The sequence below is a fragment of the Camarhynchus parvulus genome, chromosome 25 (assembly GCF_901933205.1).
Source record: "Camarhynchus parvulus chromosome 25, STF_HiC, whole genome shotgun sequence".
Lineage (NCBI taxonomy): Eukaryota > Metazoa > Chordata > Aves > Passeriformes > Thraupidae > Camarhynchus > Camarhynchus parvulus.
Window position 1 is genome coordinate 1815844 of NC_044595.1, and position 13249 is coordinate 1829092.

General features: G+C 60.8%; 1 protein-coding gene across 1 annotated transcript; it reads left to right on the forward strand.

The window, feature by feature from the left end:
* The first annotated feature begins 1051 nt into the window (after positions 1-1051).
* On the forward strand, positions 1052-11665 carry USF1 (upstream transcription factor 1). The gene is made up of 11 exons (XM_030965170.1): positions 1052-1128; positions 3204-3272; positions 4130-4179; positions 4973-5091; positions 5955-6056; positions 6987-7176; positions 7957-8044; positions 8421-8479; positions 9563-9657; positions 9760-9888; positions 11481-11665. Exons 1-11 carry the CDS (start codon positions 1070-1072, stop codon positions 11568-11570), a joined length of 1050 nt encoding a protein of 349 aa, XP_030821030.1. The 5' UTR covers positions 1052-1069; the 3' UTR covers positions 11571-11665.
* The last annotated feature ends 1584 nt before the right edge of the window (positions 11666-13249 follow it).

The following is a 13249-nucleotide window of genomic DNA, read 5'->3' on the forward strand; positions in this document are numbered from 1 at the left end:
TGAGAATTAAATGATAATGAAATGATAAAAATAAAAATACCAAGGTGAGAATTCCAGAGTCGGAGAGGCTGGTGGGTTGTTGGTGTTTATTTATAGATTTTACTTTATTTTGTTTTTTAATTTACATTTCATTTTATATTTTAAAAGTCAATTTAATATTTTAGTTTACTTTTTTATTTTTATTTTTAAACTTCTTTTAAAATATTTTTATTATTTTATTTCTTTAAAAATTGTTATTATTATTTGAAATTTTTAAAAAAACCTTTTTCTTTTTAAATTTAGAAATTTTGGGGACATGGGACATTGGGGGACATTTGAGGACATTGGGACAGGGAGCATGGGGACATTTGGGGACTTTGTGACAGGGCGAAATGGGGACATTGGGATAAGGGGACATGGGGACATTTGGGGACATTGGGACATGAGGTCATTTGGGGACACTGGGCTATGGGGACACAGGGACATTTGGGGACACGGGGGCAGGAGAACACGTGGCTGTGGGCACCTGGGCACACAGACACACAGGAACATGAGGACAGAGGCCCACGGGGACAGAGGGACACCGAGGGGACGCTGAGGCCACACCAGGCCAGCCACAAACCCCGGCCTTTGTTTACACCGCCGCCATCTTTGCCTTTAACATGGCAGCGCCCTCAGCGGCCTCACCGCGGGGGCGGCCCTGGGTCTCCGGGCTCATCCCCCAAACCCCTCCGGTACCGACGGGCGGGGCGGAGGTTCCTCACCCTCGGCAGCGCCGGGTCCTGTCCCCACGCCACCATCGCGGCGCTAACCGAGCGCCGCCCTCTTCCAACATGGCGCCGCCCTCACCCAAGATGGCGGCGGGGCGGCGGAAGCGCCGCGCGCCTTCGCCGTCTAAGATGGCGCCGCCCGCGGCGCCGCGCGCTAAGATGGCGCCCGGCCGTGAGGGCGGCCCTGCCCGGCGCCAAGATGGCGGCGCGGCGCTGCGGCGCGGCGCCCCGGCCCAAGATGGCGGCGCGAAGCCGGGCCGGGGCCGCGTGAGGGGAACTTCCGCCCGCGCCCACGATGGCGGCGCGGCGGCGCCGTGCGCATGTGCGGGGCCCATGGCGAGACAAGGGGCCGAAGGCGCGCAGAGCCCGAGGCCGAGAGGTACCGGGGGGCCCGGGCGGCCCCTGGGGCGAACCCCGCCGGGAACGGCGGCACCGCGGCCCCGGCACGGCCCCGGCGGCGGGGGAGCGGCCGCGCCCGCCGGGCCCGCGGGGAGGGGCGGGGGGGGCGGCGGGGGTGACCCCCCTCAGGCGCGCGCGGCGGGGTGTCACTGTCACCCCCCGGTGCTGTCCCCCCCCCCCGCTCGGTAACCACCCCCTCCGTGTGTCGGTGTCACCGCCGTGCGTGTCGCCACCCCCCCACCACCCCCACTTTGTCACCGTTTCGTGTGTCCCGTCCCCACCCCCGCTGTGGCAGTGGCGCTCTCGTTGTGAACCCCCGCTTTGTCACCCTTTTTGTGTCGCCTCCCCCCCTCTGTCGCCCCCCCGTGTGTGTGTGTGTCCCGTTACGTCGCTGTCACCCCTCTGTTTGTCACCCCCTCCGTGTCTGTCCCCACCCCCCCGTGTCACCCCCACTCTGTCACTGTCACCTCCCCTCCGTGTCACCCCCCTTTGTGTGTCCCCACTCTTGTCACCCCCTTCCTGCCCCCCGCTCTGTCACTGTCACCCCTCTCTGGTTTTGTCACCCCCCACCTTGTGTCCCCCCGGCTCTGTCACTGTCACCCCCCCCTTGTGTCCCCCCCCATCACTGTCACCCCACTGAATGTCCCCCCCCCGGTTCTTGTCCCTCTGGGTGTGTCACTGTCACCCCCTCATCCCTGTCCCCCATCTGTCCCCCCTCCCCTCAGTGACCCCCAACTTGTCACCTCCTGGTGTCCCCCCCATTTCCCCATCCCGGGGGAGGTGACAAGGGACAGCCCCCCCTCCCCCCGGGGTGACACCGGGGTGGCCGTGGTGTCACTGCCGCTGCTCGGGGTGACACTGGGGACACCCAGGGGGAGGTTACGGCCACCTTGGCGTGACCCCAAAGTGCCACCCTGGGCGAGCAGGTGGCTGTGGGGACAGGCTGTGTGGCTGTGGGGACAGGCTGTGTGGCTTTGGGGACTCGTTGTCACCTGGGGGGGAAGGGGGCAGTGAGGGGACACCTGGAGGTGTGGCTGTGGTCACAGGTGGTGGCCGCTGCTCCGTTGTGGTGGCCCACACCTGGTGGCTGTGGTCACAGTGGTCACTGTCCCATCATGGTGGCTGGTCGCAGTGGTCACTGTCCCATCATGGTGACCAGTGTCCCATGGTGGTGGCCAGTGTCCCATGGTGGTGGCCAGTGTCTGGTCAGGATGGCCAGTGTCCTGTCCCGGTGTCCTGTCCCGGTGTCCTGTCCCAGTGTCCCATCCATGTCCCATTCTGGTCCTGTTCCAGTTCCTGTCCCCATCCTGACCCCCTGTGACCCCATGTCCCTGTTGTGTCCCCATCCCCATGTCCCTGTCCCCATCCCCGTGTCCCTGTCCCCGACACCCCTGTCCCTGTCCCCATCCCTGTCCCTATCCCCATCCCTGTCCCTGTCCCCATGTCCCTGTCCCTGTATCCCCATCCCTGTCCCCATCCCTGACCCCCCTTGTCCCCGTATGCCTGTCCCCGTGTCCCTGTCCCCATCCTTGTATTCTTGTGTCCCTGTCCTGTCCCCACCCCTGTCCCTATCCTGACCCTGTCCCCATGTCCCTGTCCCAATCCCTGTGTCTGTGTGTCCCTGTGTCCCCACATCCCTGTCCCCATATCCTTGTCCCCATCCCTGTGTCCCTGTCCCCCTGCGTGTCTTTGTCCCTGTGTCCTGGTGTCCCTGACCCCAGTGTCCCTATAGCTCAGTGTCTGTGTATCCCTGTGTCCCCATATCCCAATGTCTGTGTATCCTGCTGTCCCTGTGTCCCCCTGTCCCTGTGTCCCCCTGTCCCTGTGTCCCCGTGTCCCTGCTGTCCCTGTGTCCGTGCTGTCCCTGTGTCCGTGCTGTCCCCCTGTCCCTGACCCGCTGTCCCCATGTCCCATGTTCCCGTGTCCCCCTGTCCCTGTCCCCATGTCCCCATGTCCGTGACGTGCTGTCCCCATGTCCTATGTCCCCCATGTCCCTGTGTCCCTCTGTCCCCATGTCCCCATGTCCCCCGTGTCCCTGACCCGCTGTCCCCGCAGGGCTCTGAAGGCCGTGAGGCTGCTCCGCTCCCGCCCCGCTGATGCCCGAGGGAGCCGAGCCATGAAGGGGTGAGTGGGACCCCAAAACCTGCTCTGGGACCCCAAAAACCTGCTCTGGGAACCCCAGAACTCACCTGGGACCCCAAAACCCACCTGGGACCCCAAAACCTGCTCTGGGACCCCAAAAACCGCCTGGGAACCCCAGAACCCACCTGGGACCCCAAAACCTGCTCTGGGACCCCAAAAACCTGCTCTGGGAACCCCAGAACTCACCTGGGACCCCAAAACCCACCTGGGACCCCAAAATCGGCTCTGGGAACCCCAAAACCCACCTGGAACCCCAAAACCTGCTCTGGGACCCCAAAACTTGCTTTGGGCTCCCCAAAACCTGCTCTGGGACCCCAAAACCTGCTCTGGGAACCCCAGAACCCACCTGGGACCCCAAAACCTTCTCTGGGACCCCAAAACTTGCTTTGGGCTCCCCAAAACCTGATCTGGGACCCCCAGAACTCACTGGGACCCCGAAACCTGCTCTGGGACCCCAAAACCCACCTGGGCTCCCCAAACTCTCACCTGAGACCTCAAAATCTGCTCTGGGATCCCAGCGTCTCCTCTGGGACCCCAAAACCCACCTGAGACCCCCAAAATCTGCTCTGGGAACCCCTCAAGATGACGGGACCCCCCCCAAAATGGCCCCAGGACCCCCCAAATCTGAGCCAGGACCCCAAAACTCCCCCAGGCACCCCAAAACTGGCCCAAGACCCCCCCAAACCTGATCTGTAGCCCCCAAATTGCCCCAAGATCTCCAAAACTGCCCCATGGGTGGGACCCACGAGGGGTGGGGGATTTGGGGGTGTCCCAGATTTGGGGTTTGGGGGTTTTGGGGGGCTCAGGGACTACCCCCTCACAGTTTTGTTCCCCCCCAGGCAGCAAAAAGCAGCCGAGACCGAGGAGGGGACGGTGCAGATCCAGGAAGGTGATGGGGGGACCCCGAAATTGGGGTTTGGGGGGTGGATTTGGGGAGGTTTCGGGGTATTTGGGGGAATTTGGGATCTTTGGCAGGGAATTTGGGGAGGTTTCGGGGTATTTGGGGGAATTTGGGAAGGTTTTGGTGAGGTTTTTGCGTCCCGCCCAATCCCGTATCCCCCCTCAGTTTGGGGTGCCCCCTCCCCAATTTGGGGTGTGTCCCCCCCATCCTGTGTCCCCCACTCCCCAGTTTGGGGTGCCCCCTCCCCAATTTCGGGTGCCCCTTCCCCAGTTTGTGGTGTCCCCCCAATCCCATGTGTCCTCTCACTTTTGGGTCCCCCTCCCCAGTTTGGGGTTCTCCCCAGTTTTGGGTTCCCTTCCCAGTTTGGGGTGCCCCCTCCACAGTTTAGGGTACCCTCTCCCCAGTTTGGGGTTCCCCTCCTCAGTTTGGGGTTCCCATTCCAAATTTGGGGTGCCCCCCCCCAGTGCTGTGTCCCCCCAGTTTGGGTTCCCCCTCCCCAGTTTAGGGTACCCCCTCCCCAATTTGGCTGCCCCCCCCAGTTTAGGGTACCCCCTCCCCAATTTGGGGTGTCCCTCCCCACTTTTGGGTGCTCCCCCCCCCCAGTTTGGATACCCCTTCCCCAATTTGGGATCCCCCCCAATGCCATGTCCCCGCAGTTTGGGGTTCCCCTCCCCAGTTTAGGGTTCCCTCCCCAGTTTGGGGTTCCCCCCCCAGTTTGGGGTTCCCTCCCCAGTTTGGGGTTCCCCAATTTGGGTGCCCCCCCACTCTGGTGTCCCCCCAGGCTCGGTGGCCACGGGCGAGGACCCCACGAGCGTGGCCATCGCCAGCATCCAGTCGGCCGCCACCTTCCCCGACCCCGGCGTCAAGTATGTGTTCAGGACCGAGGGCGGCGGCACGCAGGTACACGCCTGGCACACCTGGGGCACCTGGGGCACCTGGGGGCAGCTGGGATGCACTTGGGGGCAGCTGGGCACACCTGGGGGCACCCAGGATACACCTGAGAGTACCTGGGATACACCTGGGATACACCTGGGGGCAGCTGCGCACACCTGGGCACGCCTGGGATACACCTAGGCACACATGGGATACACCTGAGGGTACCTGGGATACACCTGGGCACACCTGGGATACACCTGGGGGCAGCTGGGCACACCTGGGGCACCTGGGGGCACCTGGGATACACCTGGGGGCAGCTGGGTACACCTGGGTACACCTGGGCGCACCTGGGGGCACCTGGGATACACCTGGGGGCAGCTGGGATACACCTGGGGGCAGCTGAGATACACCTGGGCACACCTGGGATATACCTGGGCACACCTGGGGCACCTGGGCACACCTGGGTACACCTGGAGTACACCTGGGAGGGGCTTGGATACACCAGGGGAGGCACCTGGGTACACCTGAGATCCTCCTGGGCACACCTGGGAGGTACCTGGGGATTGGGGGTTGGCTCCACACCAAGAGTGTGGCACACCTGGGGGACACTGTGCGGTGGCTCTGGGGAGGTCTCTGTGTCTCACCTGTGTGAGATGCCCCACCTGTCCCCAGGTGATGTACGGGATGATGCAGGTGGTGACACTGGGGATTTGGGGTCTCTGTCTCACCTGTGTCCCACCTGTGGCAGGTGATGTACCAGGTGACCCAGGTGGTGACACTGGGGGTCTCTGTGTCTCACCTGTGTGATGTCCCACCTGTCCCAGGTGATACCGGGTGATCCAGGGGGGTTTGGGGTCTCTGTCTCACCTGTGTCCCACCTGTGCCAGGTGATGTACCGGGTGATCCAGGTGGCTGACGGGCAGCTGGACGCGCAGACCGAGGGCACCAGCGCCATCAGCGGCTACCCGGCCACACAGTCCATGACACAGGTGCGTCACCTGGCCACGCCCACTGCCACACCCACTGTCCCCACCCCACCTGTGCCCCACCCAGTCCATGGCCCAGGTGTGTTGTTGTGCCATGCCCACTGCCACACCCCCGTGTCACCTGTGCCCCACACAGTCCATGACACAGGTGTGTCACCTGGCCACGCCCACTGCCACACCCCCTGCCATGCCCTGGGCCTCACCTGTGCCCCACGCAGGTGGTGACCCGGGTGTGCCATGGGGCAGGGTGACACCTGTGTCCTGTCCCTCACCTGTCCCACCTGTGTCCCTCACCTTTCCCACCTGAGACCCTCACCTGTCCCCTACATGTCCCACCTCTCTCACCTGTCCTACCTGTCCCACACTTGTCCTTCACCTCTCACCTGTGTCCCTCACCTGTGTCCCCCTTGTCTCACCTGTGTCCCTCACCTCTCCCCCTTGTCTCACCTGTGCCACACCTGTGTCCCACCTGTGTCCCTCACCTGTCCCCCCCATCTCTCACCTCTGTCCCTCACCTGTCCCTCACCTGTCCCTCACCTGTCCCACCTGTCCCAATTATCTCACCTGTCCTACCTGGCCATCACCTGTCCCACACCTGTCACACACCTCTCCCTCACCTGTCTCACTTATCCCACCTGACCTACCTATCCCATACCTGTCCCACCTGTGTCCCTCCTGTCCCCCACCTGTCTGCCACCTGTCCCACTTGTGTTCCTCACCTGTGTCCCTCACCTGTCCCAGCTGTGTCCCTCACCCGTGTCCCCCTTGTCTCATCTGTCCCACCTGTGTCCCTCACGTGTCCCTCACCTGTCTCACCTGTCCCTCACCTGTCCCTCACCTGTCCCACCTGTCCCTCACCTGTCCCTCACCTGTCCCACCTGTGTCCCTCACCTGTCCCTCACCTGTCTCACCTGTCCCTCACCTGTCCCCCAGGCGGTGATCCAGGGCGCGTTCACGAGTGAGGAGCAGGTGGACGCGGAGGCGGCTCCCAGCGAGACTCACTACACCTACTTCCCCGCGGCAGGTGTGGCCGATGGCGCCGCCGCCACCGCCGCCACCGCCGCCACCGCCGTGGTGACCACGCAGAGCTCCGAGGCGCTGCTGGGACAGCCCACGCCCACAGGTGAGCGCCTAGCCACGGTGCGGGCACCTGGGACACTTTGGGCAGGTCTGGGTTGGGTTTGGGCTCACCTGGGTTGGGTTTGGGCTCACCTGGATTGGGTTTGGGGTGTCTGGATTGGGTTTGGGCTCACCTGGGCCACTTTGGGGGGGTCTGGGTTGGGTTTGGGCTCACTGGTTGTTTGGGCTCACTGGTTGGGTTTGGGGCATCTGGGTTGGGTTTGGGCTCACCTGGATTGGGTTTGGGCTCACCTGGATGAGTTTGGGGTGGCTGGGTTGGGTTTGGGCTCACCTGGATTGGGTTTGGGGTGTCTGGGTTGGGTTTGGGCTCACCTGGATTGGGTTTAGGCTCACCTGGGTTGGGTTTGGGGCATCTGGGTTGGGTTTGGGGCATCTGGGTTGGGTTTGGGCTCACCTGGGTTGGGTTTGGGGTGGCTGGGTTGGGTTTGGGCTCACCTGGATTGGGTTTGGGGTGTCTGGGTTGGGTTTGGGCTCACCTGAGTTGGGTTTGGGCTCACCTGGGTTGGGTTTGGGGCATCTGGGTTGGGTTTGGGCTCACCTGGATTGGGTTTGGGCTCACCTGGATGAGTTTGGGGTGGCTGGGTTGGGTTTGGGCTCACCTGGATTGAGTTTGGGCTCACCTGGGTTGGGTTTGGGGTGGCTGGGTTGGGTTTGGGGGCACCTGGGTGAGTTTGGGAGCACCTGGAATGGGTTGGGATCATGTGGATGCGTTTGGGCTCTCACCTGTGGGTTTTTGGCTCTCACCTGTGGCTCTGGGCTCCAGGGCAGTTTTTCGTGATGATGTCACCACAGGAGGTGCTCCCGGGGGGGGCCCAGCGCTCCATCGCCCCCCGCGCACATCCCTACTCCCCGTGAGTACCTGGGCACACCTGGGCACACCTGGGATACACCCAAACACACCTGGGCACACCCGGGGTACACCTGGGCACACTCGGGGCACACCTGGGTACACCTGGGCACACCTGGGACACGCTCAGACACACGCATGTCACACCTGGGGCACAGTGGGACATAGCCAGGCACACCTGGATGTGCTGGGGTACACCTGGGACATATATGGAGACACCTTGACACACCTGGGTCACATCCAAACACACCTGGGGCACACCTGGGGCATACTTAAAACACATCTGGACCTGTTGGAGCACACCTGGGCACACCTGGGGACACCTGAACACACCCAGGACACACCTGGGCACACCTGTGCCCACCTGTGCCCCTCCGCAGGAAGTCGGAGGCTCCCCGAGCCACGCGGGACGAGAAGCGCCGGGCACAGCACAACGAAGGTACCGGGACAGGCGGGACCCCGATCCCAGAGGGGCACCCCAATTCCCAGTGCCCCATTCCCACTGGGAATTCCCCATCCCCATTCCAAATTCCATTGGGAATCCCCATTCCCCAATCCCAATCCCAATCCCATTGGAAATCCCCAATCCCCGTTCCCATTCCCCGTTCCCAATCCCATTGGGAATCCCCGTTCCCAATCCCGTTCCCATTGGAAATCCCGTTCCTATTCCCTGTTCCCAATCCCCGTTCCTATTCCCTGTTCCCAATCCCATTCCCACTGGGAATCCTGTTCCTATTCCCCCTTCCCATTCCCTGTCCCCAGTCCCAATCCCAATCCCGTTGGAAATCCCCATTCCCATTGGGAATCCCCGTTCCCATTCCCAATTCCCCCATTCCCAATCCCAATCCCAGTCCCCAATTAGAAATCCCCATTCCCATTCCCCGTTCCCATTGGGAATCCCCATTCCCTGTTCCCAATCCCCAGTCCTAATCCCAATCCCACTGCAAATCCCCGATCCCAATCCATTGGAACTCCCTGTTCGCATTCCCCATTGCCCCGTTCCCCATTCCCAGTCCCAGTCCCACTGGGAATCCCGCTCCCAATCCCCGTTCCCAATCCCCGTTCCCATTCCCTGTTCCCAATCCCATTGGGAATCCCTGTTCTCATTCCCCAATCCCAATCCCACTGGGAATCCCGTTCCCAATTCCCCCATTCCCGCCAGGAATCCTGTTCCCAATCCCATTCCCATTGGGAATCCCTGTTCCCATTCCCCGTTCCCATTCCCCGTTCCCAATCCCATTGGGAATCCCTGTTCCCATTCCCAATCCCGTTCCCATTCCCCCAATCCCCATTCCCAATCCCGTTCCCAATTCCCCCATTCCCACCGGGAATCCTGTTCCCATTCCCAATCCCATTGGGAATCCCTGTTCCCATTCCCCATTCCCAATCCCATTGGGAATCCCGTTCCCATTCCCAATCCCCATTCCCAATCCCAATCCCATTCCTACTGGGAACCCCATTCCCAATTCCCCCATTCCCACTGGGAATCCAGTTCCCAATCCCGTTCCCAATCCCGTTCCAGTGGAGCGCCGGCGCCGGGACAAGATCAACAACTGGATCGTGCAGCTGTCCAAGATCATCCCCGACTGCTCCATGGAGAACACCAAATCCGGACAGGTCCACGCACTGGGGATTACTTGGGATTTTTTGGGGATTATTTGGGATTTTTTGGGGTCGTTTGGGGTTATGGGGCGCCAGCAGTGACCCCAAACCCCACAGAGCAAGGGCGGGATCCTGTCCAAGGCCTGCGACTACATCCAGGAGCTGCGGCAGAGCAACCTGCGGCTGAGCGAGGAGCTGCAGGGCCTGGACCAGCTGCAGATGGACAACGAGGTGCTGCGCCAGCAGGTCAGACTGGGAGGGACTGGGGGAAACTGGGAATGGGGCTGGGAACACTGGGAATAGGGCTGGGATGGGATCGGGGTCACTGGGATCAATGGGATGGGGGCCTGGAGCAGCTGCAGATGGACAACGAGGTGCTGCACCAGCAGGTCAGACTGGGAGGGACTGGGGGAAACTGGGAATGGGGCTGGGATGGACTGGGAATGGGATTGGGGTCTTTGGGATGGGATTGGGGTCATTGGGATGGGATTGGGGTCTTTGGGATCAGTGGGATGGGGCTGGGATCGATGGGATTGGGGCCTGGAGCAGCTGCAGATGGACAACAAGGTGCTGCACCAGCAGGTCAGACTGGGAGGGACTGGGGGAAACTGGGAATGGGGCTGGGATGGACTGGGAATGGGATTGGGGTCTTTGGGATGGGATTGGGGTCATTGGGATGGGATTGGGGTCTTTAGGATGGGGCTGGAGTCATGGAAATGGGATTGAGATCCATGGGGTTGGGGCTGGAGCAAATGGACAACGAGGTGCTGCGCCAGCAGGTCAGACTGGGAGCAATGGGGGGCAACTGGGGGAAACTGGGAATGGGGCTGGGATGGGATTGGGGTCATTGGGATGGAGCTGGAGTCATGGGAATGGGGTTGGGGTCATTGGGATGGGATTGGGGTCATGGGAATGGGGTTGGGGTCATTGGGATGGAGCTGGAGCAGCTGCACATGGACAACGAGGTGCTGCGGCAGCAGGTCAGACTGGGGGAAACTGGGAATGGGGCTGGGATGGACTGGGAATGGGATTGGGGTCTTTGGGATGGGATTGGGGTCATTGGGATGGGATTGGGGTCGTTAGGATGGAGCTGGAGTCATGGAAATGGGATTGAGATCCATGGGGTTGGGGCTGGAGCAGATGGACAACGAGGTGCTGCGGCAGCAGGTCAGACTGGGAGCAATTGGGGGCAACTGGGGGAAACTGGGAATGGGGCTGGGATGGACTGGGAATGGGATCGGGGTCATTGGGATGGGATTGGGGTCTTTGGGATGGGATTGGGGTCACTGGGATCAATGGGATCGATGGGATCAGGGCTGGAGCAGCTGCACATGGACAACGGGGTGCTGCAGCAGCAGGTCAGACTGGGATGGACTGGGAGGGACTGGGAGTGCCCTGGGGGATGTTTTGGGGTGCAGGGGGATATTTTGGGCTGTCTGGACCCCCCAAACCCCCTTGGGACCCCTCCAAAGTCCAGTGGAGGAGCTGAAGAGCAAGAACCTGCTGGTTTGGGTTACTGGGAGCACTGGGGGTTACTGGGCTGTACTGGGAGCACTGGGAGGGCACTGGGGGATATTTTGGGGTGACTGGGGGATGTTTTGGGGTCACTGGGGGATGTTTTGGGGTGTCTGACCCCTCCGAACGCAGGTGGAGGAGCTGAAGAACAAGAACCTGCTGCTGCTGTGGGTTTGGATACTGGGGGTTACTGGGAGCACTGGGAATGCCCTGGGGGATATTTTGGGGTGCAGGGCGATATTTTGGGGCCACTGGGGGATGTTTTGGGGTGCAGGGCGATATTTTGGGGTTTCTTTCGGGGTGTCTGACCCCTCCGAACGCAGGTGGAGGAGCTGAAGAACAAGAACCTGCTGCTGCGGGCGCAGCTGCGCCAGCACGGGCTGGAGATCGTCATCAAAAACGACACCCACTGACCCCCAAAACCCCCAAAACTCACCCCAAAATCCACCCCCCACCCCCAAAACCCCCCGGGACCCCGCAGCCCCTCCCCCCGCGCTCGGTTCTGCCCCTCCCCAATCATGTGACCCCTCCTCCCCCAAAATTCCCCCAAAATTCCCCAAAATTTCCCCCCAAACGTCGCCCCCGCACCCCAAAATTCTCCCCCCACGCTCTCGGCCCGGCGGGCCCCTCCCCCACCCCCACCCCCCCCCTTACAATTTTGGGACCCCCTCCCCTCCCCCACCCTAAAATTTGGGGCCCCTCCCCCAAAAATGGGATTTGGGGTCGCCCCTCCCCCACCGGGGGGGTTTTGGGGTTTGGGGGGAGGGGATTTTTGGGGGGGGGTTTGGGGTGTTGGGACCCTCACATCCCTCCCCCACCCCCCCTTTTTTTGCCCCTCCCCCCTCTCTTTCCCCTCCCCCGCGGGGTTTTGGGATTTTTTTTTTTTTTTTTTTTGGTAAAACTCTCTCGGAATTGCAAAAAAAAAAACAACAACAACAACAACAACAAAAAAAAACCCAAAAAGAAAAAAAAAATATAATTCCAGGTTAAAAAAAAAAAAAAAAAAAAAGAAATAAAAATGGGATTTGGTTTTGTTGTTTTTTAGGGTCCTTCAGGTTCTTCCCAGAGCCCATCCCCACCCCAAAGGGATTTCCCAAAATCACCTAAAACCCACAAAATCCCCCAAAATCCCCAAAGGGACCCCAGAATTCCCTGAAACCCCCGAAGAGACCCGAAAATCCTGAAAACACCAAAGGGATTTCCCCAAAAATCCTTTAAATCCCCTAAAACCTCAAAGGGACCCCCCAAAATCCCCTAAAACTCCCCCAAATCCCCTAAAACCCCAAAAGGGATCCCAAAATTCCCCTGAATTCCTTCAAGGAACCCAAAATGCCCCTGAAAACCCCAAAAGGATTTCCCAAAAATCCCCTAAAACCTCAGAGGGATCCCAAAATCCTTTAAAACCCCCTAAGGGACCCCAAAATCCCCTAAAACCCCAAAAGGGAGCCCAAAATCCCCTAAAACCCCCCAAAATCACCTAAAACTCCCTAAGGGACCCCAAAATTCCCCTGAATTCCTTCAAGGAACCCAAAATGCCCCTGAAAACCCCAAAGGGATTTCCCAAAAATCCCTTAAATCCCCTGAAACCTCAAAGGGATCCCAAAATCCTTTAAAAACCCCTTAAGGGACCCCAAAATTCCCCTAAAACCCTCAAAAGGATTTCCTAAAATCTCCTGGGACCTCCCCCTTCAGTGCCCCCGCTGGGAGGGGACTGGGCTGGACTGGGGGGCACTGGTTTGTACTGGGAGGGGTCACTGGGGGGTCACTGGGCGGGGTCAATGGGGGGTCACTGGTCCCAACTGGGAGCCCTGGGTGGTTACTGGGGGTCACTGGGGGTCACTGGGGCATCACTGGTCCAAACTGGGGGTCACTGAGGGTCACTGGTCCCAACTGGTCCCAACTGGTCCGGACTGGGAGCGGCTCCCGGGCCCTCAGCGCCCCCTAGCGGCCCAAGCCGCTCGGTCTCCACGGCAACGCCAGGCCCCGCCCCCCCCGCGCGCTCCCATTGGCCAGAAGTTACAGCGCGCTCTCCCATTGGCCGCCGCTCCCCGCCCTCCCCTTTAACCAATCAGACCGCGCGGGCGGCGCCCCC